The following is a 27,664-nucleotide window of genomic DNA, read 5'->3' as shown; positions in this document are numbered from 1 at the left end:
AATTACGATGGTGTAGAAATGTGGTTTTGTCAACTATGGTCCCGTGTCATGATCACGAGCTGTAATTGCCCTTAATCTATTAAGCGAGCTAGCTACTTAGTTCGCTCGAGTGAGTTAATTAGCTGTAGTTAGCTCACAAGCTATTAGCTAGCATCCCTTCCTGGAAAATAGTGTTGAGTTTACGTGAAGAAAATGGTTCCTGTTGTTGTCTGGCTGCTACTAACACAACTGCTATTTCTCAGGCACAGAAGGAGATGAAGGCAAACTCGTCAAAGGCGTCTTCTGATGATTCGTCAACGCCCTTAACTGGTAAACAGACCAACCAACATTAGCTAACATGCTAGCTGACAACCTTTCAACCTTCTTCTCCTTCGGAAATACACACCTGTATTGCATTATGGTATACAGGAGTGAAATGTAGGGTACATCGAATGTACCACGCCCCCCAGGAAGTGTGCCAGGCTCTGATGCAAATCCTAAATATTGGCCAAAAGTGGAATAACACCTTTCGAGTCGGTCACGTGATGCACACTGGCCCAGATAGCCTTTTACATCAGGAAAGAGACGTCTGCAAATCAGAAAATTATTTTTTTTCACAACCCCTACGAAATGACCCATTTCACTATCTAAATGTAAACCATCCAGTTCGGTAACATTTGTAAAGTTTAAAAGAGCTGCAAGATTAAATTGTTTAGACCGCCATTCAAGCTAGCGAGCACTGTTTCGGAAGTAAGCCGCTCTTTTTCGGTTTCGAACACAGCTTCTGTACGCAAATACAAATGAATAAAGGGCATGCTCTGGTTTTGACTTAGCATAACTAGCGAACAGCATGCTGGTACAGAAAAGTCCCATCGAGGGGAGTAGTGACACACGATTACACGCTGCTGTCGCACTTTTGTCCAGCTGTTTATGGTAATGCTGTTGTCTCCAGCCTGGCAATGTCAAGGGACTCCTTGGCAACTGGGCTGTACGTTTTGGTCAATTTGAGGCTGCCATGGAAACCCGGGGGACTATGCAGTATAGACGGGCTGGAAATGGAGGTTACAATGACGGATGACGTCTTACACGCAGTCCTTGGCCCTGACTGCTCCATCACGTTATCCAGCTGCGTAGGTGGAGGAAGAGAGAGAGATGTTGAGGTATTGAGATGTCGAATGTGAGTAGGCGGCTGGATGTTTGTGGGGAAAAAAAGCAGCGAGATGGAGGTTGAGCAAGAGAATGAAGTTTTATCAACTGTTGCTCTGATCTGGATCAATACAACTCTCCTCCACTTAACCTGTCAGCGCAAGACATGTAACAGTTGCAGCTAATCAAAGCCATTGATCAGTCGGACTGATGAATGACTTTCCCGCAGCGCCCATGATGGAGTGGGGCTGTAACACTCGGCTGACCCCCATGAGATCAATAGCTCAGCACAAGAGGAGCAAAGGACTCTAACTGAGCGTGTTTTAGTACATTTTTTAAAAGGACAATTTTGTTTTATTACAACATGGGTCTTATTTTTGTAATTTTGGCCAACATTTTTATTGGTTAACCCTTTCAAACCTGGATCTACACCACTTTTCTAGTGGATAGGAAAGGCAATGAGCAACTTGGCAAGAAATTAATAGATTTAGAAAAGTATTTTTGAAAGATTTGGGAAAAATAGTCTACACAACAATATTTATAATAATCAAATATTTAGAATTATTTTTAATTTAGGTCTGACTTTTAAACAAACACAGAAATGGCGCAATGCTGGATTTCATCTATTTTGTTGATGCTCTGGCTTTTTGCTCAAAGAAATACCATCAAACATATTTGTTTTAAAAATATTAATTGTTTCTTTTTGGAGTCGTTTTTACAAGAGTAGCTAATTTAAGGTTGAGTGATTGTTACGGTACAATATTCTTTTCATTTCTGAAGAAAAGTCAGTCATTATTGTTTGTGGGTCTTTCAATCCATCTTCACAGCTTTAAAAAATGAAAACGATGTCAAGTCAAGTCAGCAGAGGGCATCCAAAACAGCTAACGCAATCAATTAATAGATGAAACATGAGCAGAGGGTAAAAGGATGAATGGTTTTTTGATTTTCCACAAGGTTTGAATCATATCGATGTCAGAGCAGAGGGAAATGAATGACACTGGATAGGATGGAGAGAACGGTTGATGAGGAGGAAAATGAGGAGGGACTGAAGAGAAATGCCAACCATTTCACATTAGACTTTTAAAAGAGCTTGTTCAGCTGCACAGAGAGATGTCAAAAGAATAGTTTGGATATTTCAAAGTGAGGAGGAACAGGAAAGCTCGCATTGTAAAAAGAAAGTAATTGTTTTAACCTTAAAAAACTGGTATAACTGGTATTTTTAAGTCAACTGAATTTGAGAAGACAAGTTGAGGTGTTTTTTTATGCTTCAACTTTTCTTCTCAAATTCAGTTGACTTAAAAATTTAAGGCAGCCTGGATGAAAAACTATGAATAAGTGCCCCATACAACCCCGCTGTAAGTTAAAACAAATCGTTTCTTTTTACAGTTCAGCAGTGTTCTGCTGTGGATGGGAGTCAGTAACAAAAGGTGTTGTAGTCCCCTAAAAAAAACTCCTGCCTAAAAGAAATCAATATCAGTAAAGTGTACACTATATTGGGAGTACTTTAAAACCACTTTACCTTTCTGTCAGACAGCCTGTTCCAACAGGAAAGCCTTTAATTGCTTAAATTCCCAAATTATACTCTTGTCAAAGCCACCGGACTCCATTTACAAAAACAGTAATTTTGATTCTCTGAACACCGGGTGCTGCTGGTCTGCTGCTGCTTTGATCAGTTTTATTAGTTTCTGTTATTGCATTACCTTGGTCAATCTCATCTAACCCCTTTAAAATAACAAAAAACAGAGTAAGTGTTTGAGGCAGAGGTAGACCTGCAGCCTCTAAGTTCAAAATCGTTAAATCACTGATTTTCTGAATGGAGTCTGGCCTTGAAAAGAGCAATATACTGGCTTCATTTTCCAGCTGGAAATTATTGTCTGATATAAAGGTATAGCAACGAAAACAAAAGGAGAAAATACAAGTCTTCACATGAGATTATGCTCCCATGATTATTTAATATAATTACCATCACGGTGACGTCTTTAGAGCTACATGCACTTCTTCTTTTGCGTTATCTAACTATTCAGAACTATTCCTTTAAATGTGTTGGGATCATTGAGCAGTTTTATAGAATGGGTGACATTTCCCCTGAAACAGCCCAAAACACCAATGACTACTACACGTGGGTGGGATGGACAGAAAAGGATAGTAAACAAATCCCGCGAAAAGACCAAAAATAAACACAGTATTTCTCTTACTGACACACTAGGGTTCTGGACATGAAAGCTAAAGGCTTTATAGTTGCTAGAAGGATATTTGTTGTTATTTTTTTCATGGGATTTGTTGATTTTCTCAACACACACACACACACAAATGCCACATCTACTGCACAGAGCAAGAGGTGGACAATTGGTGGACTCTTACAGTAGCAGGCAGATGACTGGTTGGCTGCAGACTGATGTCCGACATGGAGATGTCTTCAGGCTCTGCCACAGTCTGAACAGTGCGCACATAAACACAGCCATTTAGTGATGATCAAAAGATCATTTGTGCCACTTATGACACACACTTACTAAAAACAGACCGACTCCAAATCAGGATTTGAACACGGACCTTTCAGGTAAAAGAGCATCTCTCTTTAAAAGTATGTCACGTTGTCCCCCTTCATTAAAAACACAAGCGTAAGTTGATGCAGGAAAAGGCACAAATTGGTGCAGAAAAACTGACCAGAAACCAGGAAATGAAGGCATGGCGGAGGTTTTACAAACCCTCAACAAATCAGTTTCAACACTCTTGACTTAAGGTGTCTTTGCTTCTTTTATAGTAGTCACATTTTTCTACCTTTGGACAGTTGTTTCCACTCTTTGTGCTAAACCATTTACACCCAACGTACAGCCGACAGGACTAATTTGTCCCCCAATACGGTGTCTGGCGCCCCAACCATCCTCTAATTAACAATAAAAATAAAATGATTCATAATGGGAATTGTTGTTGTACTTAGTATACATATGGCACTAGAGTGAGAACACAGAAAAAACTGGTAGTGGGGGATCACCCACACACAATGACAGAGGTCCTAAAGAAAGCCCCTCATGTCCTAAAATCCTTCAAATGTCCTGAAATCCTACAAATGTCCTAAAATCTGAGAAATATCCTAAAATCCCAGAAACTTCCAAAAATCCCAGAAATGCCATAAATTCCTAGAAACATCCCAAAATGTCCCAAACCTCCAAAATAGCATTACGTCCTAGAAATGTCCTAAAATCTTGGAAATATCCTAAAATCTGAGCAATGACCAAAAATCACAGAAATGTCCAAAAAAATCACAGAAATGTCCAAAAATCACAGAAAAATCCAAAAATTCCAGAAATGCCCGAAAATACTACGTCGTAAAATCAGAGAAATGTCCTTAGTAGTAGAAATGTCCCAAAATACTAGAAATGTCCCAAATCCTAGAAATCTCCAAAAATACTAAAAACATCCTAAAATACTCCTGGTGTGACTGACCCGTGGTCTGCTGTAATTTTGCCCAAGCAAAGGAAATGCAGTATAGCTTCATATTTAGCTTAGAGACATAAGAGAGGTTTCAATCTTCTCATTGAACTCTTTGCAAGGAAGCACTTGAGAATATTTACCAAAAATGTTAAACTATTCCTTTAAGTCTAAAAGTATCTGTTAATAAAGTTCTTCAGAGGTACAAAAATGAGCTTCTGTAAAGAAATAGAATAGGCAATTTTTGCAAAAACCTGTTAAAATTAATATCTAATGGCCAAAAAACAAGAAAGAAAGCAAGATAAAAGTTATGCTAATCACAAATACTGTACATCATTTTCGACATTGATGACATTGTTTGTTAGAGTACAAGTAGGGAAACAGCGATTATGGAAAAATAAAGTGTATATCCTCCGCTCTGTGCAGAGATGGAAGCAGATGGAGGTCAGAGACTCCTCGACAATCAGCCGTCTTTGTCTGCAACAAGTGCAGCTCGTTGAAACACGGGGTCTCGTCATGCAAACTGTGGATTATGTCTGAAACTCCCAGATTATTGGATTAGTCTTTGGACCCTCTGTAATGGAGTCATGCACGGTGGTACGGCTGCACAGTATGCGTGTGTTTGCATTTGTGCATACTTGTGTTTTTTCTGCAAACTAAGATGATTACAGAGAGACGGAAATGCTCCATATATTTGATGCCCCACAAAGACTGAGCTGTCACTTACTATCAGCCTGAAAACACGGTGCTGCGGACAAACATTTGACAAGAAGCATCGTTCACATAACAAATGGTTTTACCAAGCCTCAATATGCACACTGAACAAACACCTAAACACAACACTTTTTTGCTACTATTTTTCACAGGTTTAGATAAAACATTGTACACTTTTTTCATGCTCAAATAGATATATTTGTCTCAAATTTTGGTCACAAATCCATCCACCTGACAGATGCTTCGTTCAGTTTCTTAGTTTGTGTTTTTGTGCCGCTTTGGTGAATCTGAACTGACTAAAGTCACACAGTTACACACGAGAAAAGTAACTGATTAAAGCTGCAGCAGACTAGCAGCTCCTGTGTTAAACAATGGTTAATCTTTGTTTTTCTCAGTGGAGTCTGGTTTTGAAGAAAGTAATACATCTGCTTCATTCTCCTGTTGGAAATCACTGTCTGACAACAATGTGAAGCAGTAAAAATACTCTCACTTAAACCGATATGGATTATTTTGAAGGTAGGAGTTTTTTTAGGTGTCTAAAATACATTTTCTTGCCGACCCTTTTCCACAGCAGTACATCGCATACACAGTCTGCTTCTCCAAACTGGGGGTGTGCTGACAAACACCTAATGTATATACTGTTATATACTGTCCATAGAGAAGCACCGCATATAACCCACTCCCAAAACCCTGAAATATCCCTTTAAGTAAAAACTAGTGTTAAGTGATGAGGTTGTTCCAGTCTAAAGGATGGTAGTGGCCTTTGGACAATCATGTAAAAGTCATGCAAGTCTGGAAGTTACTGTTTTCCCTCTGGAATTTTAATTTCTGTGACTTCATAAAACTTCAAACCCAGACCCCATGTGAGAAAGACTGAGATCACAAAATAAAAACCATACAGTCAACAGGCAACCAAAGCAACATGACCCAAACAGATATCAGTGAGGAGCCTCGATTTTTAGAGGGCTGCAAACATGACCTCATCAGGTTACTTGAAAAGTAATACTGAATGTAAACATGACGTCTATTGACTTAAACAGGACTCCAAAACAACATGACCTCATGTCTCAAATTCAGGAAGAGAGGGTTAAGATCAGTCTTGACGTAATGCCAAAACAGACACAGAACCCCCTCCATCAAAAACATCACAAAACTAATGTGAGAAAAGTTCAACTGAGCCCCCAAACAGACACTCTATTTCAGTCTGATGACACTTATCTGGCACTTAACCCTTTGAAACCTGGAAAAAAATATATATTTGTATAAATATTTTAGAAAATAATCAAAAATAAACAAGGAAATGACTTGGGGGGAAAAAGTGAAAAAAATATATAAATCATCATCATAATAATAATATATCTTTTTATAATAGTTTTCTGTAACATAATTTTAAATGTATAACAATGGTCATTATAACTTTGTATTTTCCCCTAGTTTTTAAAAACATCAAATAATTCTCTCTCCCTTTCTCTTATTTTTCAAGTTTTTACAAATTTCTTGTATTTTGCGGGACATTTGTTGTCAAATTGCTGATTGTCTTTTACCCCATGTTTTTGAAAGAAATCAAACCAATTTGGTCAGTAGTTCAAATGCTTTAAAAGGCATCTGAATGTAGCACAAAAAACCTGTCGATTCAGGTTTCAAAGAGTAAAAGTATCGAATTAGAAATGCATGACTGTCAGATTGCATAAAGCTTCAGTTTAACACGTAATCGTGCACATTAAAGTATGCAAGTAACATTACGTAGACATAAACAAGGCCCCAGTACTCACTGTGATCTGTGAGAGGTGACATATGGCCGGGTCAGTGGGGTGGTGTGCAGCAGTTCTCTCAAACTCCCCCGTGTTGTGACCTCTCACCTTTGACCTCTGGCTGGCATGGCGCACCTGTTTGACATCACCGGACAACTGACGAATGACGGGCGTCCGAGACGAGCAGTCCTCCTCCGTGTCTGAGAAGTGGGCCTGAGACGGATAAAATCCCCCGCACACATACGGGACTAAAATCAGCAACTTGTAAGTCAAAGCATTTGCCATTGGAGGTGTTAAGACAGAGACATACCAGATTAGATATGAGGTACACTCACTGATTCGCTATCAGACAGGGAGGAGTTGCGGGGCTTGCTGGGGCCTTTGCACTCTGATTGGCTGGTGAGGGTTGATCGGCGGGTGGACTGGAAACTGCTGCTGCTGAAACGGTCTCGGCCAGTAACACACAGCAATACTCCGAGGTAGGGAATATACCTGCTGAGCGCTGACCTGAGGGACAGATAGAGAGAAATATTCAAATCCGTAATTAAATAGATTTTACTTTATGATACAGAAGTGTGGGGACCCCCGGCGTCCCAGAATATCGAGTCAAATTCACCTTTTAATTAGGATTTAAAAAGAGCAATCAAACTCTCTCTATTAGTGAATTAAAGGATGTAAATATTGTTACTATGTAAAGTATAATTAAAGTACGTGATCAGACACAGCACAGCATGAACATGCACAAGACATCAATCTAGTGTTGCGTTGGTGTGGACTATAAAGCAAAACCTAGGCACAACACAGATGGCAAATTATTTGAGCAACCAGAAACTGGAAGACATTAATATGAATATGGACTGAGTGACCACACCCTAGTTAATAAGACTGGTGGATACAAACAAACCTGGCAACTCAGAGAAAACAGTGTCTGTTCTGCAAACAAGCAGTAAAAGAACAATACCAAAAATTCATCGCAAATCAGACCAAAAAAAAAAAAAAAAATCATTTATTCATCTCCATAATATTGTAGCTGCATAATATCCATATTTTATTATACTTAAACCTCATTGCAAACCCCCTTCATCCTGTTTTGACAATACTGTACTTAATTACAGCAACACAAAGTAAACTTGAATTTGCGAGATGTGTGGAAGAGTATTTCAGGGAAAATACTAAAGTCAGCATGATATTATTTCCACAGCATTTATTTATTCTGATCTCAATGAAACTCAGTACTTGAGCGAGTATCCTACCTGTATTTGGGGTGTGTTATGGCGTATATGATAGGGTTGTGAATCGCAGATGCTTTGGCGATCACAGCAGGAACAGAATTCATATAACGGAGTCAACAAGTCAGCGTACCTGAGAGAGAAAGTAGAGATGTTGACCAGAGGAAGACAAATGAGACAAGGAAATGAGACACATTCAGGGGACAAGGGGCAGTGACTGATGGGGGGGGGGTGCACAGTTACATCCACATTTCATAAAATGTGCACTTGATCTGTGCAATGTCACTGACTTTACATTTCAGTAGCAGGTGTGTTAAGTCAAACTAATGAAAATCAAATCAAAAGGCCTACTTTGCTTTTCCTTGTTTTCTGTCATATTTTCAATGTTACAATGCTACATGCTAACAAAGCTAACATCAGGGAGACATGTAATCTTGGTTGCCGATGTTGATAATTTTCCGCAGACTTCACATCATATTCCCGTTTAGAAGCTTTTATTGGTGATCTTTCGTGGTAGAAAGTGCTGCTATTTTCTGTTACAGTCATTCCCTGACTACAAGTACAATGCTAAATGTAACATGCTAACATTTGGGAAAACATATAGTCTTGGGTTTCGGTATTGTTAATTTCTCCCAGATTTTGGATCATTTACCTGCTGGAACACGTTCGGGTGTGAAGACTTTAGCTTAAAGAATAGAAAGTGCTGCTATTCTCTATTACAGTAATTCCCTGGCTTCAAGCACGCAGTTGACGTAAGGTTTTGAAGTTTTAATTGTTGATTTTTCATGATAAACAGTGCATCTTTTCTCTGTTACAATCATTCCTTATTTGCTACATGTAGCTACATGCACATTTGTGAAGATTTTGATTAAGAAGCTTTTATTTATGATTTTGTAAGGTAGAAAGTGCGACTATTCTCTGTTGAAGTCATTCACCGGCTGTAAGGACAGTGCAGAGATGCAGAGAGTCAAGGCAGCATTTAGTTTCAGTTCACTTACAGAGCCTGAAGGCTTGCTTGACAAATCTGCAGGTACTTCTTGAAACTTAAACCTTGTGTTCAGATTAAACACAAAGTAAACAACATTTTTGTCATGCTTTTCTTGTATTTCTGAACCTGCTGCCACCCCAGTCCTGCCTGGTTAAAATAGAGCAGCTTTAATAACATATTTAACCCTAAACTATCAGTATTGTTTTAGTATTGTGAACCATATCTCCTCAAAATATAGTTCCTCTCTGGTTTTCATGTCTTACAAAAATGTTTTGACATTGCTAGACTTGGAAAAATGTCTCTTTGGAGGCAGTTGACAGAGCACACACATACACACCTACCCAGCGAATGCAGTGAGGGCCGCGCAGGAGTAAGGGGCCCAGGAGATGACAAACAGCAGTATGACGATGAGTGCAATTTTGGCCATTTTCCATTCACTCTTCATCTTATGAAACCTCTTTGCAGAGTCTCTGGATCCCTGATTGTTGATCTTAGCTATCGCTCTGTCAAACACAGACACACTTAGTTATGAAACCCTTTTTTTCTTTTTTTGCCTTTGGTTTCAGAAGAATTTTTCATTTTGGATCAGATTTTAAACTGTAATTTTTTATTTTGAGGGCCAGGTTAACCCTTTAATACCTGAGCAAATTGGCTTGACTTCTTTCCAAAACACTGAAAGAAGACAGTGAGCAAAAAAATAAGAAACTACCCAAAAATTAGCAAGAAATTAGTACAAAGAAAATAAATTTCAGCAGTGCAAAATTTCTTACCAAGTTGTTTAGTGACTTTTCTCGCGTTTTTGAGAGAAATCACACCAATTTGCTCATGGTTCAAAGGTTGAAATACTTGTGAAAGGTGTCTGAAAGCTGCACAGTAATGTCTCTACAGGTTTTAAAGGGTTAATTGACTTAGACATCATATATTGTACTTGTGTGCACACACACACACAGGCAGGCAATATTAATGTTCAGGTTGAATGAACCATCAGAGGAAATCAATAGAGAAAGAAGACCCGACACACCAACAGACACACATAACAGCCATGTCTTTATCAGTAAATGTGGGAGTATGTGTTTTTTAACCTTGACAAGATAGAAGCATAATTAAATGTAAACAGTGTGTGGATGTACCAACCGTGTTGTGTGTCGGATGGCTCTGAAGATGCAGCAATAGCTGAAGATGATGATGAAGAGAGGGATGAAGAAGACAAAGGTGAACAGCAGCATAGTGTAGGAGCGGACAGACGGGGTAAACGTCATGTAGTCCCAGGAACAAGACGTCATCAGACCTTCTGGGACATAAGCACCTTTAGGAGAACACACACACACACACACACACACACACACACACACACACACACACACACACACACACACACACACACACACACTTTAGACTGATTCCCATATCATGAAGGCAGACGAATCTTTCTGTCAGTTTCTGTTGTATAACTTCCTGATTTTTCTTTATCTGGAAGACCTTGAAATATTTCTTACTGTACTGCATTTGACAGTCCAGTGGTCAAGCTTCATCATGTTGGTAGATTGCACTATATTTTAACTTTAATAGGCTCCATAGTTTTCATCACCTTGTGATTTATTTGATATGAATCTCAAGACTAAATTTTACTGACAGCTCTAATGAGGTCCAACCAACTGACACAAAATTCAAATTGCTTAAGGGGATAGCTCATAAATTTCAGAAAGATCCTTACTGGCCTCTCGCCAAGAGTTAGATGATCAATACTAATCTCTAATCTGTCTGTTAATATGAAGCTACAGCCACCAAACGGTTATTTTAGCTCAGCATAAAGACCGGAAATGGAAACACGGTCCACAGTCACTCTGTCCAAAAGGACAACAAAAGGCACCAGTCAAGTTGCAGGTACAGTTTACATCCATGTCTGTGAAAACATGCGTGCGTCACACACATCCTCCCCCAGCAGCTCAGAAGATCTATACAACCAGCAGTTTGGAAGTGGACACCCAAGATTAGTGTCAACAATTCAGTATCTGACCAAATGTCTTCTGTTCCCGGCTTATTATGTTGCGTAATAACAAGAAGTGTTTTTGCAGAACATTATGATGTCATGGCTGACCTTTTTACCTGTCGAATATAAAATGCCATAATTTCATCATTTTATCCTATTAGACATTTGTGTGAAATTTTAGTGCATAAATTCTTGAGTTATGGCCAAAAGCAAGTTTTATGAGGTCAAGTGACCGTGACCTTTGATCTTCGACCACCAGATTTTAATCTTGAAAATTGGTTCATTCTTGAGTCCAGTCGAACGTTTGTGCCAACTTTGAAAAAAAATTCCTCAATGTGTTCTTGAGACATTGCATTCACAACAATTGAGACGGATCAGATCACAGTAGCCTTGACCTTTGACCACCGAAATCAAATAATTTCATCCTTGAGTCCAAGTGAACATTTGTGCTAAATTTAAAGAAATTTTCTTATGGCATTCTTGAGATATTGCGTTTACAAGGGGGCTGGACAGACATCTGTACGGACAACCTGAAAACATAATGCCTCCAGCCTCGGCTGTTACCGGCACAGAAGCATACCAATCAAAGCTGCTCTAAACAATATTAAACATTAACATAACAGCAAACATCTACATACTACGTAAAGATATTAGTTGAATTATGATGTCCTGAGCAGAGAATTGAGTTACGCTTCCTCTGTGTGTGTTACAATAACATTTTCTTTGTTCTTTGTTGTGGTAAGTGGTCCAGCTGCATGTACATATTAGTGCATATCTTAATCCCATGGGAAGCTCATCGCCACCACTTTGCACTGCGCTCAGATTCCAGTTAGCGCTGATAATGCAAGATATTGATAGCAATATCTTTTACATTATGTCCATGACATAAAATACACTAGTAAATACCCCAATCATGAACTTTGAAGCATTTATGGGTGTTAAAAAAACCTGTTGCTAAAAAGTGGCTAAATCGGACTACAGAGCATCATCATGCAGAACCATGCCTAAAAGAGTTTACAGCCTCATAAAAATGGTGTTCATTTCTAAAGACTATCTTGCTGAACAAAAGGTGTAAATATCATAAATGTTTGTTTGCCACAGAACTTATTTTCTGCAATAATCCAAAATCAAAAGGAACAATGCCAAAAGCTTTTTGACGAGGGAAGCAGAGAGAAGCTAACTTCCATGTCAGCCTATAAAACATCATCCCTGGGGCACTCTGAACCAAAGTGTTGGACCATTAAACCAACCAACCATCATTACAATCCCAGAGCCATGCTGTTAGCATTCCTAATAAGCACCAATAGCTTAATCTTTGACTAAAACTGTGATACACAAATATCTGCAGTGTCCTCGTATATATAACACCACATGTCAAGCTCAGGCTGTAAAATATATGAGTATGGGACCCCAGTGGCCCATGTGCAAAATCCATCATAGAGAGCAGTTGGAGCTCTCTTTAGTCGTTTCTGCCGTGAAAACTTACACTTGTAGTGTTTCGTATTCACCCCACAGGCTTCTTCTATATGGGACTGCATCCTTCATTGCAAACAAAGTCCACAAGGAAAATAAGCACATACATAAAGACACACTATTGTGCTTTCCCTTACACATAAGAGACAAAAACACTCATAAGAATTTCTAAATGTCATATATCAGCAGACTTTCCTTCCTTTTTCTCCAGACATGGAAGGAAGTCATAAGTCACTTTTATTACATGTTGTGTTAAGTTGTTGTGACAGTTAGGGCTCCAAACCCTAAGAGAATTTTTTGTGGAAAACAGCCCCTGCAACGGAGACGATGGATGGTGACAGAACCATTACAAGGGCTACCAGTCGACGTATCAAAAAGACATGTCGTTTCTGTTCGAATAAAAAAAGTAAAATGTCTGACCTTCTAAACTTGTGGCGCAATCTGTCAATCCAGTGGACGTGGAAGCTCTTCCATGTAAGACAAATGGAAAATGGCTGTGCACAGGAATGCATGGAGACTGAGCCTATTATTTTAGCAGCAATGAATACATTCACATAGAATCTGGTTGTATTAATTACTCTATACTGTTACCATCGTCTTATAATAAAATATACAGTGGAAACCACTCACAGTGATCATGTCTGTTCGGCTCAAATTGGTAACTGTAAGCAAGTTATTATTATAGAGGGTGTCTTCAGGTTTCAGATACGTAAATTCAATACTTTTTGAGACTGTTTCAAGATCATTTTTAACCTAATTTAAGAATGATATTTGGATGAATCATCTTACTCTTATTCAAGCATTGCAGGTGAGCATTAAGGTGGATCATACCCTTAAAGTTATTGATTTGTAAGACCATTTCAGGACTAGTTTTAACCAAAATTACAAGTAATTTTTGGACAAATCATTTTGCTCTTATTCAAGCATTGCAGGTGAGCATAAAGGTAAATAGTAAAATTGTGGTAGTGTGCAGAGGTGGGTTTATGTGGTGAAATATATTTACTTAAGTGAGTTCGGTTAATCTACATTTTGCACACCAGAGAGTACATTAGACCTGGGCAGAATCAATCCACTTGATGGTGCATCAACAATGGGTTCTTTCCCTGTGCATATCTTTTTTCTCTAGGCACAGATCATTTGCAGCTATAAGCTTCAAGAAGACTATGTTTTTCATTGAGAGAAAATAACTTCCTTTTTCCTGTCATGATTTCAATATGCACCCAGCACCAGGCTTAAATAGCCAGCTGGAAGCAGACGCATTACCATGATGAAAAGTATCTTGGGCATACAGAAAAAATAATTTAGTGACCAAAGATTTACTTTTTTTTTCTTGCATTGTTAAGTATGAGAAGAGCCAAAATAAACACTGTAAGTAGACTACTTGATGTGCAGACTATTCGAAAAGCATGTAATTTGTATAGGATTTATTTTATCCCAAGCTCTTGATCAATTATAAGTGGCGATCACTCTAACCACGATCAGTATAAGCAGTTTCTGCTAGGGCTGTACCTGACTCAGAATTATTCCAGTTGAATTGGATTTGGCTGTTCAATATAAATATTCAACGATTTGATTTGTTTTGAACAATCTTCGCTGGACATTCAGATTAACAGCAGCATGTAATAAAGTGAACAAGGTAACTGTGCTAATGACAAGTCATAAATGTGCAACATTTTCTGCAGACATTAGTTATCAAACAAAAGCCAGACTGTATCGTCTCTCCTCCTCTGTGCCGCTGCCTGCATGTCCTCAGCTCTCTGTACCAAAGAGTAAGGAGAAGTCAAGAGCACTCACTCCACAGCAAAATCGGGGGACCAAAATTTCCCCAGAAGTAAACTGCACAGCATGCTAACAAGCAAAACAACAAAACAAAAAACTATGCTTGACAATCTCAGTGGACTGAGTGTCTCAGACTGATGACTCAAATCTCCAGCTTTCAAGGGGCAGCCCTAGTTTTTTCCGTATTACATTTTATTTTATGCACTGAAGTCTACTGACATTATACAGGCCATTTATGGAAAGCAGGTTTGGTTTTTCAACATCAGTTTTAAACTGGCTTGATTCATACTTCCATACAAAGTAAGATTTTACTGATGTTATTGGGGATTTAACATTGTCAGACTCTCCCTGTGGAGTTCCTGCAGACTCCATACTTGGTCATTGATTGTTCTCTGTCTACATACTACCACTTAGATGCATTAAACGCAAACACAACACTGAAGCTGAAGATGAAGTTTTACGCAGCTGACTCAGTTTAACTTTCCCTTGACTGTCCCAATATTCAGCAATAACTTGGCTGCCTTGAAATTACAGCTCCAAATACCTACTGTGTTTTGTTGTTCCCATAGCCCTCTCATAATATATGTCCTGCTTTAGAAACACCTTGAAGTGCAACGGTCTGAGTTTTGGGGAGGAAGAGCTGCTTCCTGTTATTTTGTTTCAGCAGTTCAGCACATAGTGTCCCAACAGCGGTTTTGAAGGTAAAATGATTGTTTGTTTAGTCGAGGGAATTTAATTACCACCTCTCTGACCACAGATAAAATGAAACGGGACAACCTGTGACTGTGACAGTTCAGAGAAAGTTCAGTGTGACGGTGGAAGAAGTAGAACAAAGTTTCACTAGATGCTGTCTTATTAACACCGCTATACATACATCTTTTTTGGGATACAAAACAAGGAAAAAAAATAGAAGCCAGTACGACAGTAAGTCCATGACCTCGTCATTATTATTAGGCTGCCCTCTGACAACTACATTTATATGACATGTTGACAAAAGGCAAAGTCAGATTCATTTCACAAAGTAGTACAACTCTCAGCAAGAATCTGACATGCCGACACAAATAAAAACAATGAGAGAGAAGTGCTCGGAGCCAAAAAAAAAATCCTCTGAGAAATCACGCTGATCAACAATGACTCGACATCCAGGCCTATCAGTGCAGTTATACTCACTCCAGCCAAAGAAGGGGGGCAGGCTCCAGCCGACGGAGTAGACCCAGGCAGCAGCCAAGATGCTCAGGGCTTTCCTGCGAGACATCACCCCAAGGGAGGCGAGAGGCCTGGTAATCACCACATACCGGTCCACCGCAATCACCATCAGTGTCATCATACTGCAGATACCAAACAGTGCTCCACAGAAGGCATACAACTCGCAACCTGGAGGAAGGAGAAGAGAAAAGGTACATAGAGAGAAATGACAAACATGTTAGCCATTGACAGTCGCTATCAGGATAAATGGATGGCAAGAGCTGAAAATACTGTAGCTCAGGGGTACTGAGCTTGCTCTGCCCCAGGGCCACTTTTGCAAAATGACAGGAGGCCAAGTGTCAGTCGCACCAGCCCCACACGTTACAAGGACTTTAGGGCATTTATAGGATTTTTGTATATTTCTAGGATTTCAGAACATCTCCTGGATTTTAGGACAAACCTAGGATTTTTGGACATTTCTAGATTTCAGGACATTTCTAGGATGTCAGAACATTTCTAAGACTTTGGGACATCTCTGGGATTTTAGGACATTACCAGGATTTTAGGAAATTTCTTGAATTTCAGGACATTAGGGGCTTAGCCAGGACCTCTATCAGGGCGTGCTGGTGAACCTCTTTTTTGATAAACAAGCTATATTTTAATGCTATTTTATGCTCTCTGGCACCTTATGTATACTAAAGGTACAAAAACAGTTCCCAGTGTGAATCAATGTATTTTTATTGTGAATTAGAAAATGGTTTGGGGGCCACCCAGCACTCTACTAGGGGCCAGATTTGGCAGGCCATCAGTTAGAGTATCACTGCTGTAGCTGATTGTGTTACTAAAAAGGTTTGGAAAAATATGAATAATTACTGTGCTGTTTGTCAAGTATTCATCTAATTTCCATATCTGATTTTTGTTTTCTCTGTTAATATCACACAAGCAAACAATCTTTGAATACATAACACCTGTTACACACATGGCTTCACTGTTCCTTTCAGGTTGATGGTAATGACAGGTAGTTAAATTCAACACAGTGTTGACAACAACAACACGTCTCTTTCTGTTCCATCATGTAATGTGCTGTTCTCTACAGTCTGTCATTATGCTAAATATATTCAGAATGTTTCCAGAAATCTGATTCACACATTCACGCACACTTGCAGATATATGAGCAAGCCTCTATACACAAACACACACGTGCACAGATAGACAGATACAGACACAGACACACACATACAGAGGGACACGCTGATAAAATACAAATACTCAATCATGACTTTATCAGCTGCTGTCCCTTCAGGCCCTGAGTGTGTGATTACCACCGACCTGTCACACATCATATAATCTCAGCGCCAAGTCATCACATCTGAGCACAAGACAAAATCTGAAGTGTGTCACTGTGTGAAGAAACCCAAACAAATACTGTTCAGACAGAAGACAGATCGCAGCGCCTGTATGGCTGTCATCCCAACCGTATGTGTGTATGTGTGTGTGTGTGTGTGTGTGCGTGTGTGTGTTTGACAGCTCTTGTTAAGTAACTGAAGCTAATGAAGTCCAGATTACTTCCAAAGGAACGTTCTCCAGAGAGGAACAATATTTTTAAGTACTGGGGCGTTTTGTTAACAGCAAAGTTGGCTCTGTGGCGGTCAAGTCAATATAATAAGTATATATATGAAATATATTTGAGTTTTTAAAAAGTTAAACTATTGAAAAAGAAAACAGGTTTTGTGCTTGCTGAGGTGGAAACGTTGTCATTAAAAACAAAATGAGACAAAGTGCAATGAAATCAGACCTAGTGCATAAATCATACAGTAGGTGACTTAAATGTCCCTGAAGAGAGGAAAACATCAGATCTGTGTGGAGTGATGTGTAGACGGCAATGTTCTTCAGATCAATACATGAAACGAACATAAATGCAATATTTACATAATGTCTACCACGTTTTGGTGTTTGAGATCTGATAGCTGCTTTTTTTTATACAATGTCATCTTGTTGTTCTATCTTCTTCTGTACTGTTTTAATTTCACCCAACCCTTATTAAAAAGTTTTTTTCAGATTTTCCATCAATCCATCCAATGGTATTGACACTTAAAGGGACGGTTCACCCCAAAGTCAATCATAATACATATTACATAACTTTAAAAACTCAGCAGCGATGACTCTTGCCAGAACTCATAACTCTGTTACTCAAGACAATCCACAGACCTTTCTCTGAGCAGTTTCATAGAGGAACTATTTTCCTTTCTGCCAAACTACACTCGCCAACCAAATCACTCACAGACGCCATAAATTTTTACATCTCACACTGCCACAAGCAAGAGCCTCTCGTGTTTAGCGGATGCAGTTAAGTAGAGAGAAAGTAGTTCCTGCTCACAACAAGGTCTGTGGATTATCTTGAGTAAGCAGATCATGATTTCTGGAAAGACACTGCTGTTGAGTTTTAAAAAAAAAAAAAAAAACACAAGCCGAGTGCCATTAAGTTCAATTATATTATAGAAAAGTAGACATCTCTCTAACTGATATCTCCAACACTCGGTGACTCACACCACAACAGTCTACATGGATCAATAACACTAAAGGTGAGAGGAAAAATATATTTTTGATTTTGGGGTGAACTGTCCCTTTCAAACACAAACGTAAGTGAACATTTTAAATGCTAGTTTTTTAAAACACCATCTTAAAGAGTGCAAGTGTGAATGCTGATAAAACAGGACAGATAAACACAAATAAAAGGTGAGCTACAGTTGGCTTTTGCTCTGTAAATTCCATCTACCCAATTCAACTTTGACCTGTTATTATCCACATCTCTCTATGTGTTTTTTTGAAAAAGATAGGCAGAAAGAAAAGGTTTTGTAGGTGTTTGAATGGGAGTCCGCTTGCATATCCACCGTTGAGTGCTGAGCTCGAGATCTGAAAGTGATGGGCTGTCTTCATCAAGGTCAGGACAACTCCTGAAGGAAAACACAGCGCTCCGACTATCAGGGTTTGATCAGTGGAGTGTTGAGCCTCTTTTACCTCCTCTTTATCTCTGTTCCCACCAGGTTGCATACTGATGTACCGTGTACAGTGTGGCAGAACCCCCTCCGAATGTGCTCGTGTAAAACAAAACATGCTGCTTGCTCTTTGTTAGCGATGGAATTTGGATGCTGGACGCAGCTTCTTCCACTATGGCACAAAAGGGTGATAGAGGATAGCAGGGTTTTGTGTGTATGTGTGTGTGTGTGTGTGTGTGTGTGTGTGTGTGTGTGTGTGTGCGCACGCAGAATGTTAATTGAACTGTAGGTCACACTCTAAAGGGTAGGGAACCAATACAGGTCCCTGTGGAATTTAGAGTGCGTGTCTGTAAATGTTAACGATGTGCGTGTGTGCATGCACCTATAACATGGTGTAGATAACATCATTAGTCTGTGTTTAATTGTTGTTTTACTGGGTTCTCTGTGAAGCATTTGTAAAATTAAGTGTAAAATATCATGTGACAAATGCATTTGTTACCCTTCTTTCCAAAGATCCATCGCTTGTGCATGCTGGTGATGAAGAAGATGGGTGTCTGAGTGAGACACATGAGGAAGTCTGTGACTGCCAAGTTAATGATGAAAATGTTGGATGGTGTCCGCAAGCTCCGGCTCCTGAACACAGACACACACACACAGCTGTTGAAATATTATCGTTAACAATAGACAATGAATAAATCAGGCATCTCTTTACCACGTGTTACTATCACAGATACAAACTGTACAAAAATGTGGTGCTGAACTAATGTTTTGAGAACTTATTCAAAACAACAGCGCAAAAAAATACCTGCAGAACGCATACATGACCAGGAAGTTTCCCAGCATGCCCGTGATACCCACAATGAGGATGACAACACCAATGGTATAGTGGGCGTGGTCTGGGACATCCACCGTTGGAAATGGGTGGCTTGGAACCAGGGAACCCTAAAAACAGGAAAACAGGGAGGAAAGGGTTAGTTCATGGTGTTAGAATCATGAATTGATGATAAGATAGCAAAGTAATTACTAAAACAACCCTGATTTCACTGCAGGTCTCAGGATCATCGCTGTGAAGGAAATTTGATAGTCAGCCCATAATTAAATTAAATTAAATGGGACCTATCATGCTAATTTTCAGGTTAATTCTTGTATTTAAGATTTCTGCAAGACCATGTTTATGTGCATTCATGGTCAAATCCACTTTACTTTAAGCTTCTAAACACAACTGGAAATTTTCCACCAGGAATACGATCCATTATCTGGGAAAAATGAACAACATCACCAACCAAAATTACATGTGTCCCTGACGGTAGCATGAAGCTACACGTACATTAGTAGTGTAACATTGCTTGCATCCAGGAAATGAATGTTACTGAGTACAGTGACACTTTCTACAGTGAAAGTCACCAATAAAAGTTTCTGAACAAAGCCAGACATGTTGCAGCAAAAATATGCTCCGAAATTTGGAAGAAATTAATAACATAATCATCCAAAATTACGTTTCTCTGGCGGAAACAAGCGCAGCAATGTGCACAAAAAGCCAGTGAAGACAAGGACTGCAACCCAGATAAATCCAGGCTCCTGGAAAGTGAGCCGGACTTTGACCTAGTGGCGAACCTCCAGGTCCATTATGTGATATCATTTGGCCCCAAAAATACTTTTTCCCATAGACTTACATTGGGAAAGCAACGTCTAGAAATCAGTGAATACAGTTTTTTGAGTGTCACAACTACTACTAAATGTTTCAGATTTAATTCATTCCGCCCAATAACATTTGGAAAGTCTAAATGAGTTGCAAAGGTTAAATTATTTGATCCCCATTCAAGCTGTCGGAGCACTAAACTGGCAGTCAGTCACTCCACCACTCGGCTGTGTGGCCAAGCTCAGTGGCCGTAAGTCGCCTGCTCTTTGGGCCCAATGAGGCGGACACGATGCCGATCATCCAGGTAATTTTATATACCACAGTTGAACCATTTTGGCTTCATGTGCCACTAAGCAAAAGGAGCAACACTACAGTGCAGAAATACGTTTGTGTAGTAAAAGTCCAAAAGTATAAGCATCAAAATATTCTTGAAGTACCAAAAGTAAAAGCACTACTTATGCAGAATGATTAGTTTTGAAATAGTGTACATAATACTACTTGAATATAGTTATTGATGCATTGGACTCTATTTTCACATGTTTTTGTGTGATTAATGGATACAAGGATTTTTGAAATTGGTCCAGAGTGCTGCAGCCACAGCAGTGAGCAAGTTTCAGTGTAATTGCTATGGGCAATTGCGCACTGTCAGTTTACACCTACTAAAAATGTATGTTTTGGTGACTGACAGGCTCAGATTGTTATTATCTTGCTGTCATTCATCAACCTCTGTTTGTTTGCTGATCTGTGCTTTGACACGTAACATATTGAATGTTTTTTTCTGTGATTGTGGACGGGGTAAGCTGCAAATGAATGGCCCTCCTTGGGATCAATAAAAGATTTGTCTAAATCTGAATAATACATCAGAATTTTAGAAGATTTTTATCTGAACCTGCAAAGTAACTACTACCCAAAGCAAAATATTTCCCTCTGGTTCTTATTCAGTGCAGTTAAAAATAGTAATGAAGCTAAAACAAACAAACAAACGGTCCATTGTTTCTTAAAACTTCCTAAAAGCTGACTATATCAATATGAGGTTTTCACCTGACAGCAGCATTTTGCCTCTGAACGGCGTCTGCACCTCTGAGCACACAGCTCCACCTGTGAATTCCTTTAAGGCATCGTGACACACTCCCCTGCGTTAACACTTTGCTTTTGTCTCTCGCTGAGTTTCTTTCAAACAGCTGCACACCCACACACACAGACACCCACTCACCAGGACACCTCCACTAAGCTGCATCTTCCTTCTTTCAGCTGAAGCGCGCGCACACACACACACACACACACACACACACACACACACACACACCTTCTTTCATTAATCCTGGCTGCTGCATTTAAGCGCATGTGTGTTTGTCCAGCATCTGTCTCAGCAGTCCCACTTTTCTGCAGAGTCACAAGCAGCTGTTATTATAAGTGAAGGCGTTTGACTAGTACAGTGAAAAGTGATGGAGTGGCTTTGTAAGCAAAAGAATGAAAAGGTTGTGTTTTACTAAATGAGTGGACAAGTGCAGGGTGTGAAGGGGATATGCAGATGTGGTGTGTGTGTGTGTGTGTGTGGAATGTAAACACACAGAGATCCAGTCTGACGCTGTCATCTGTGATGTGGTAGATCACACTCAAGGTCTCACCTCCCTCACTGCTTCATTTCTTTCCGTTTCTTTCCTTTCACATCCCTGCCACTCTCACTGCTGGATCTCTTTCTCATATCCACCACCGCTGCCGATTCACGATTAATCCCTCCTTCACGTCTGATCCTCTGCTTCCTGAATCTCTCTCAGTCACTTCTGTCCTTCCTCTGGCTTTCTCTCATGTTCCCTCGCTCTAACGGCTCGGGGGCCAGATTAATGCCGATCACTCGGTGAGGAGGAAGGCGAGGCACAGTAAGCAGAGAGGAAGACCCGCCTGTTTGTGTGGGACGTAAAGATGGTAAATAGTGACTGATAATGTCTCGTTCTATGCCCCGTCTGCATGCACGTACTGAAGTCAAGGTGCCAGCGGTTCTGGGTGTTCCTTTGTCAGTGGAGAGCGAGTAATATAAATGTAAATGGTCCTGTGGCTGTCTAATGCACAGCAATTTAAACAGGAAAAGACAAATAAAGTGAGCACAACAGACGAATATGACTATGGACTGAAGAGAGAGGGAGAGGCAGAGAATGATACATCCACTGCAGGAATGAAATCTCAATTAAAAAAACACAAACATGCGTGTACATTCAAACATAAACAGCTGTGCATGTGTTCGAGCACTGACAAACACATGTGCTGTAATTGACTTATTTGCAAAATATGCCACACACTATTATGTAACAGCCAAGACTAGTTTAATAAATGTGTGTGAAGACTTCCCTATTAATAAAAATTACTTCTAATAATGCTCAATATCAGTGCAATGATTCATTAACAGCAGAGAAATGTCTTTTCATTAGAAAAACATGTTCATCATCTATTACCTGATCATTCTTCTTATTCAGAATGTATTCAATACCTTTGCACTATTGTTCAACTGTTTCCAATGTCATCCTTATATAATCTTAAACACCACTGTCATGTGCCATATGAGATTTCCATGAAAGTTATCATCCATTATCACAACAAAAATCTAAACTGAGACACTCTTTCAATATAAACTGCACACGCCTCTTTCCAGATAGTGAAACAATTTAATCCCTCTTTCTAACAGCAAAAGTCATAAACATAATTTTGCTCATATTTGAGGATAATTTATTTTCATCAGACCATCTTTAATCCTTTGAAACCTAGCACAACAACACTTTATTGAGTTGCTTTTATACAACTTTCACAAGTATTTAACCTCTGAATCCTAAGCAAATTGGTGCAATCATAATTATATTTGAAATTTTGTTACAAAACTACTATCCTTCACTTGACATTTACTGTCTCTCAGTGGAGGCATCTAATAATGACATATTGTTTTACACAGTTCAGGTGTTTAAAATAATGTTGCCAAGACAGTTTAACAAAATGAGTTATTACATATTTTTACATGAAAAAAAGAGTTCTGTCTCATGTAATGGGCATATGCTGACAAATATGAATATTAGAGAGATACTGCATATATTAAAGCCCATCCCTCAAATACACAGTGAAAAAAAAATCCTGCTCTTACAAGACGATGGAAGTGGATGCATTTTAACAAACTGCTCATGAGGACATGAGCTAATCTTTGGTTTGCAGCTGGCAAATTAATTAACAGCAGGATTGGTTAGAGGGAGTAGTCAAAAAACAATCAACTCACAAAAAGGAGTTTTTATTTAATTAGTTTCAGCTTATTTGTTTGCACAACTAAAATGCTGTGGTCTTGCAAACTGATCTGTTTAAGTATTTGATTGATTTAACATTCATCATGTTTTCATAAACCCTAATTTAAAAAAAGGGTTAATCAAAAACTACCTATACCTTCAGCAGCCCAGAAACCTTACAGTATTGATAAATACTGCTCTAACAGCACAGCTGATTATCTGCCCTCTGAATCTGCCGCACCTCACAAGCAAGTCGTTAATCAGCCAATAAGTTGGAAGATAAGTGGTTATCTGCAACTTCAGAGAGAGACTAATTTGTTTGCCAGCTAACGCACTTTAATCAACTGTAGAGGACATGATCACAAAAGTCCACAAACACACTGTCGCCTTTTAATGGCACACATATGCACAAGTGCACACATAGGCAATCGTAGATTGGACCCATATTTTTTTAATCATCCAGAGATTGTAGATTCAATGGATGATCAAGGGAGAAAAATCCACAAACAGTGGGAAAAGGAAAACCGGGGCTCCAGAGAGAAATACAGAACGTTTCTGAAGAGCTCTTAAATGAAAACCACACTTAACGCGGAGTCGATGATCCCATCTGCCTCAGTGGAAGCTGCCCTCGGGCACAGCTTCAGTATCAGCTTTCCCAGCACTCCCACCATGAAGGCCAGACCACAAGAGCTACAGAGACTGAAGCCTCCAGGTCTGAACTTCAAAGCCCAAACTGAACCGTTCACACTTGTTGAACTGGCAGTGCACTCATGTGCTTCTCAGTATGTCTTTCAAACAGCTGTTTCTCTCTCAAATAAGAGTCAATGATGTCTGGGCTCCTGGGGAAAAAGTGAAAGCACTCGACTTTCATTTCATGCTTTATGTTTTACACACAGTGCGGAGGTGCCTGCACCGCTGGTTTGGTTTACACATCTGTGTATGAGGATCTCCCTGAAGGCTAAAATAATCCCACTCTCGGACACAGAGGGAGACAGAGAGAGGGAAGGAGTCTTGTTCATCCTCGACTTTAAAATGAAAAACATACTCAACACACGCCTCTTTCCAGGAGTAAAAATTAAAGTGATGTCTGAGTTGGCTCGATTACACACCTTTGAATTAGGGAAATATTTTAAATTAGACCCCAAGTAGCATCCAGGTCAGTTGTTCTTATGTAAAAACAATGTCCTCTTTTGCAGTGTTGGGAATGTAACTTTTTAAATGTAATAGGTTACGGATTACTAGTTACCCTGTTACAAATGTAGTTATTTAACTTTTTAATTACTTCAACAAAGTAATGTAAAGTACTGCATTTGATTACATTTCTAACCAATGGTTTTAACAGAAGAATAAATTAGGATGAAAAGACCCCAAAATATAATTGCATAAAGGTTGCACTCAAATTCGTCTCAACAGCTTTTTTGACCCGCATTGTCCAAAAATATGCCGAACACAGACATTCCTGCAAAAACATGTAAAGCAACAGAATTAATGTTTTATTCAACACATACCCTTTTTTGTCACATGTAACCCCTTTTACTTACCAATATATTGATTAGTAACTGTAATTTGTTTAAAAAAATTCTCAGTAACTAATTACAATTGCATTTATTTTATAATTATGGTAATTACGTTTCACTAGTAACTCCCTGACACTTCTCTTTTGACACAATACAGATCTGAAGTGGAGTTAAGCTGTTGTCTACATAGATATATTAAAGGTTTTATATTGGGATTTTTGGGGCACACATTGGGATTAAATTGGTTCACATGAGCCCAATTTAGTGCAAAAAAGTCACTTTTGAGCACACACGAGTCCTCTAAAATATCACAGCAACGCTGACAGCAGTTGACCACAAATTAAAAAAATCAGGGGCAACAGTGTTAGAAAATTCATGAATGGCATCGAGGTGCGCGCGGATGTTGGCACAATAATGTGTTGCGCACTGACTTCAGAGGTTACAAATACTGTACACACACAGCAGCTTTTTGCAACCATTTCTTATACTGGTACACGCTGGTGAAACACCAGCGATTATGAGATTTGACTCCTGCCTTCATTCAGCTCCGGCGGTGAATGAACGGAGCGCAGATGCGCATGAGAGGATGGCGTGATTCATTCATTCACAGCGACTTAACACCTCGCTCATTCACACCTCCCTCGCGCAGCGTTGTTCAAATTTTATGAATGATCTGGAAAATAAATGAAAACTCCCCAAAATATAACCCTGACAGGTTCTTTGCCTGTTTTCCCAGATGTGAGTCGGTATGTAGCTGCTCTGGATTGGATCTCCTCGCGGTTACGCATCGCTGCGGCGCACAGAAGCTCTCCGGTCACACCGGTGGGTTTCCCTTCTAACAGCCAAAAACAAACAAAAAAAGGAAAGGTAGGATACTCACAGCTGTAGAGACTGGGGACAGCTCCATGAGCCGGTGTGGGCTGATAGTGCTGATGTTCCAGGGTGCCCGGGCGGTCGGGTCCGGTGTGGGGACCCCCGGTCCAATCAGTAGCCTAGAATCCATTCCTGGTCCACGGTGGTTAATGACAAGTGTGTGAGAGAAGTGGGCCGGCGAGGTGTGGGATCTCTATGAGGTGGTCTAGGAGTCCAAGTGGCCGGTCATCATCGCCGCCCTGCTCTCATATCCCACTCTGACAGGGCTACTGGTAGTACAGCTGCTGTGGAGGGGTGGGAAAGAAGTGCTCTCTGTCTCTCGTCCAATCCCTGCTCCGGGGATGCCTCTGAGTGTGTCAGTAGGTCTGTGCGTGTGTGCACAGATATATATGGACATTTGTCTGCTTGTTTATTTAACTTCCAGGAATCCATGAATCGTTTTTTTCTTCTCATATCAGTTTTCCCCTTTGCATGACTTCCTCTCTCGTTTGCAGTTTTCCTTGGCTCTCTCCTCTGCAAACAGACAAGTAAAGGATCAAAATAAATCGCACTATCATGCAAAGAAGAATCTAGCAGTTTTTCTCCCACACGAACCCACATGGCTCCTGTTATCCAGACTTTTTTTGTGTCTTCATATGCATCAGCAGTGACATTTTCAGGTTCAGTTTGCAGAAGTCTTGCTTTCATCTTCTGTACAGTCGTGCACCCAAGGAGGGGCCTGGGGGACCATGCCCCCGCTGAAAAGAATGCCTCCCAGTGAAAACAACTGGAGGCCCGTGATACTGTCTTTAAAAGGCTGTGGTGCAATCATTTTTTAAAGCTTGTGCAAAGGCAGTGATGTCACTAAAACTAGACAACCTAAAGCATTCATTGGTACCAGCCATGTTGGCATAGCTTGTTGGGTAAGGGGCAAAATAACACTTCAAACCTCTGCAAAATTCTGGCAAGAGAAGAATAGCACGGCTAACTCGCTAGCTGGCACGGTCTTAAGGCCCAGACACATCAAACTGACATCAGAGAACTAGCAGCGACAGCAGAGTGGTGAAGGGATGACGTATGTTTATAGACCAACCTGGAGGTTAGCATCACACTGGTTCCCTCGTCAAATACCAAATGGGATTTTTGAATGGGATTTTCAATTATAGCCAAAAATAAGCTCTGTGATGATCTTCACAGACAAACAGCACTTTTGTGTGTATTGAAGCGTAAATGAAATTGTTGTAAGCAAAAAGCTATTGTTATAAACGAGCAACATTTTGATCGCGCGACTTAAACGTCACCACCCCGAATTGTTCAACTTCTGATTTAGCGCACACAATCGAAAAATATTATAAACAGATAAATCTACAAGTTTGAGCGTGACTGTTTCTGTAAAGCTGTAAAGGCAGGCAAGTGGGTTGAATGAGTTTCTGTAGGTGTGATGACATCTAACGTCCACGGAAAACACTGTTGTCCGATTTAGCCACTTGTTTTCAACCGCCTTTTTTACTTCACTGACGGTCCAACATTGACCAACTGCTGAACATCGCCTTGGTATGTCAATGCCTTTGGGCCCACATATTCTTAGAGGGTAATATTCTTACCTAACACATGTACGGAGAGATTTAAATATGTCCCACTTCAACACATTATCCAGGTCAAAAGCTGGATAACGGAGAGCGGCAGTGCTGATGATAAAGCTGCTTGCCGTGTGTGTTTGAGAAATCCAAAGAGAGA

General features: G+C 39.8%; 1 protein-coding gene across 1 annotated transcript; it reads right to left on the bottom strand.

Annotated features, from left to right (window-relative positions):
- Nucleotides 1-877: 877 nt before the first annotated feature.
- On the bottom strand, nt 878-26,339 carry opn4b (opsin 4b). Its single transcript, XM_042507919.1, is given in 12 exon segments — nt 878-1,105; nt 3,487-3,558; nt 7,041-7,232; nt 7,355-7,526; nt 8,273-8,358; nt 8,360-8,381; nt 9,578-9,739; nt 10,371-10,542; nt 15,649-15,852; nt 19,159-19,292; nt 19,465-19,601; nt 25,956-26,339. Coding segments are annotated over 12 exon segments (1,674 nt in total). The 5' UTR covers nt 26,079-26,339; the 3' UTR covers nt 878-907.
- Nucleotides 26,340-27,664: the final 1,325 nt, after the last annotated feature.

The sequence above is a fragment of the Plectropomus leopardus genome, chromosome 19, assembly GCF_008729295.1.
Source record: "Plectropomus leopardus isolate mb chromosome 19, YSFRI_Pleo_2.0, whole genome shotgun sequence".
In the NCBI taxonomy this organism is placed as follows: domain Eukaryota; kingdom Metazoa; phylum Chordata; class Actinopteri; order Perciformes; family Serranidae; genus Plectropomus; species Plectropomus leopardus.
This window is presented reverse-complemented; position numbering and strand designations above follow the sequence as displayed.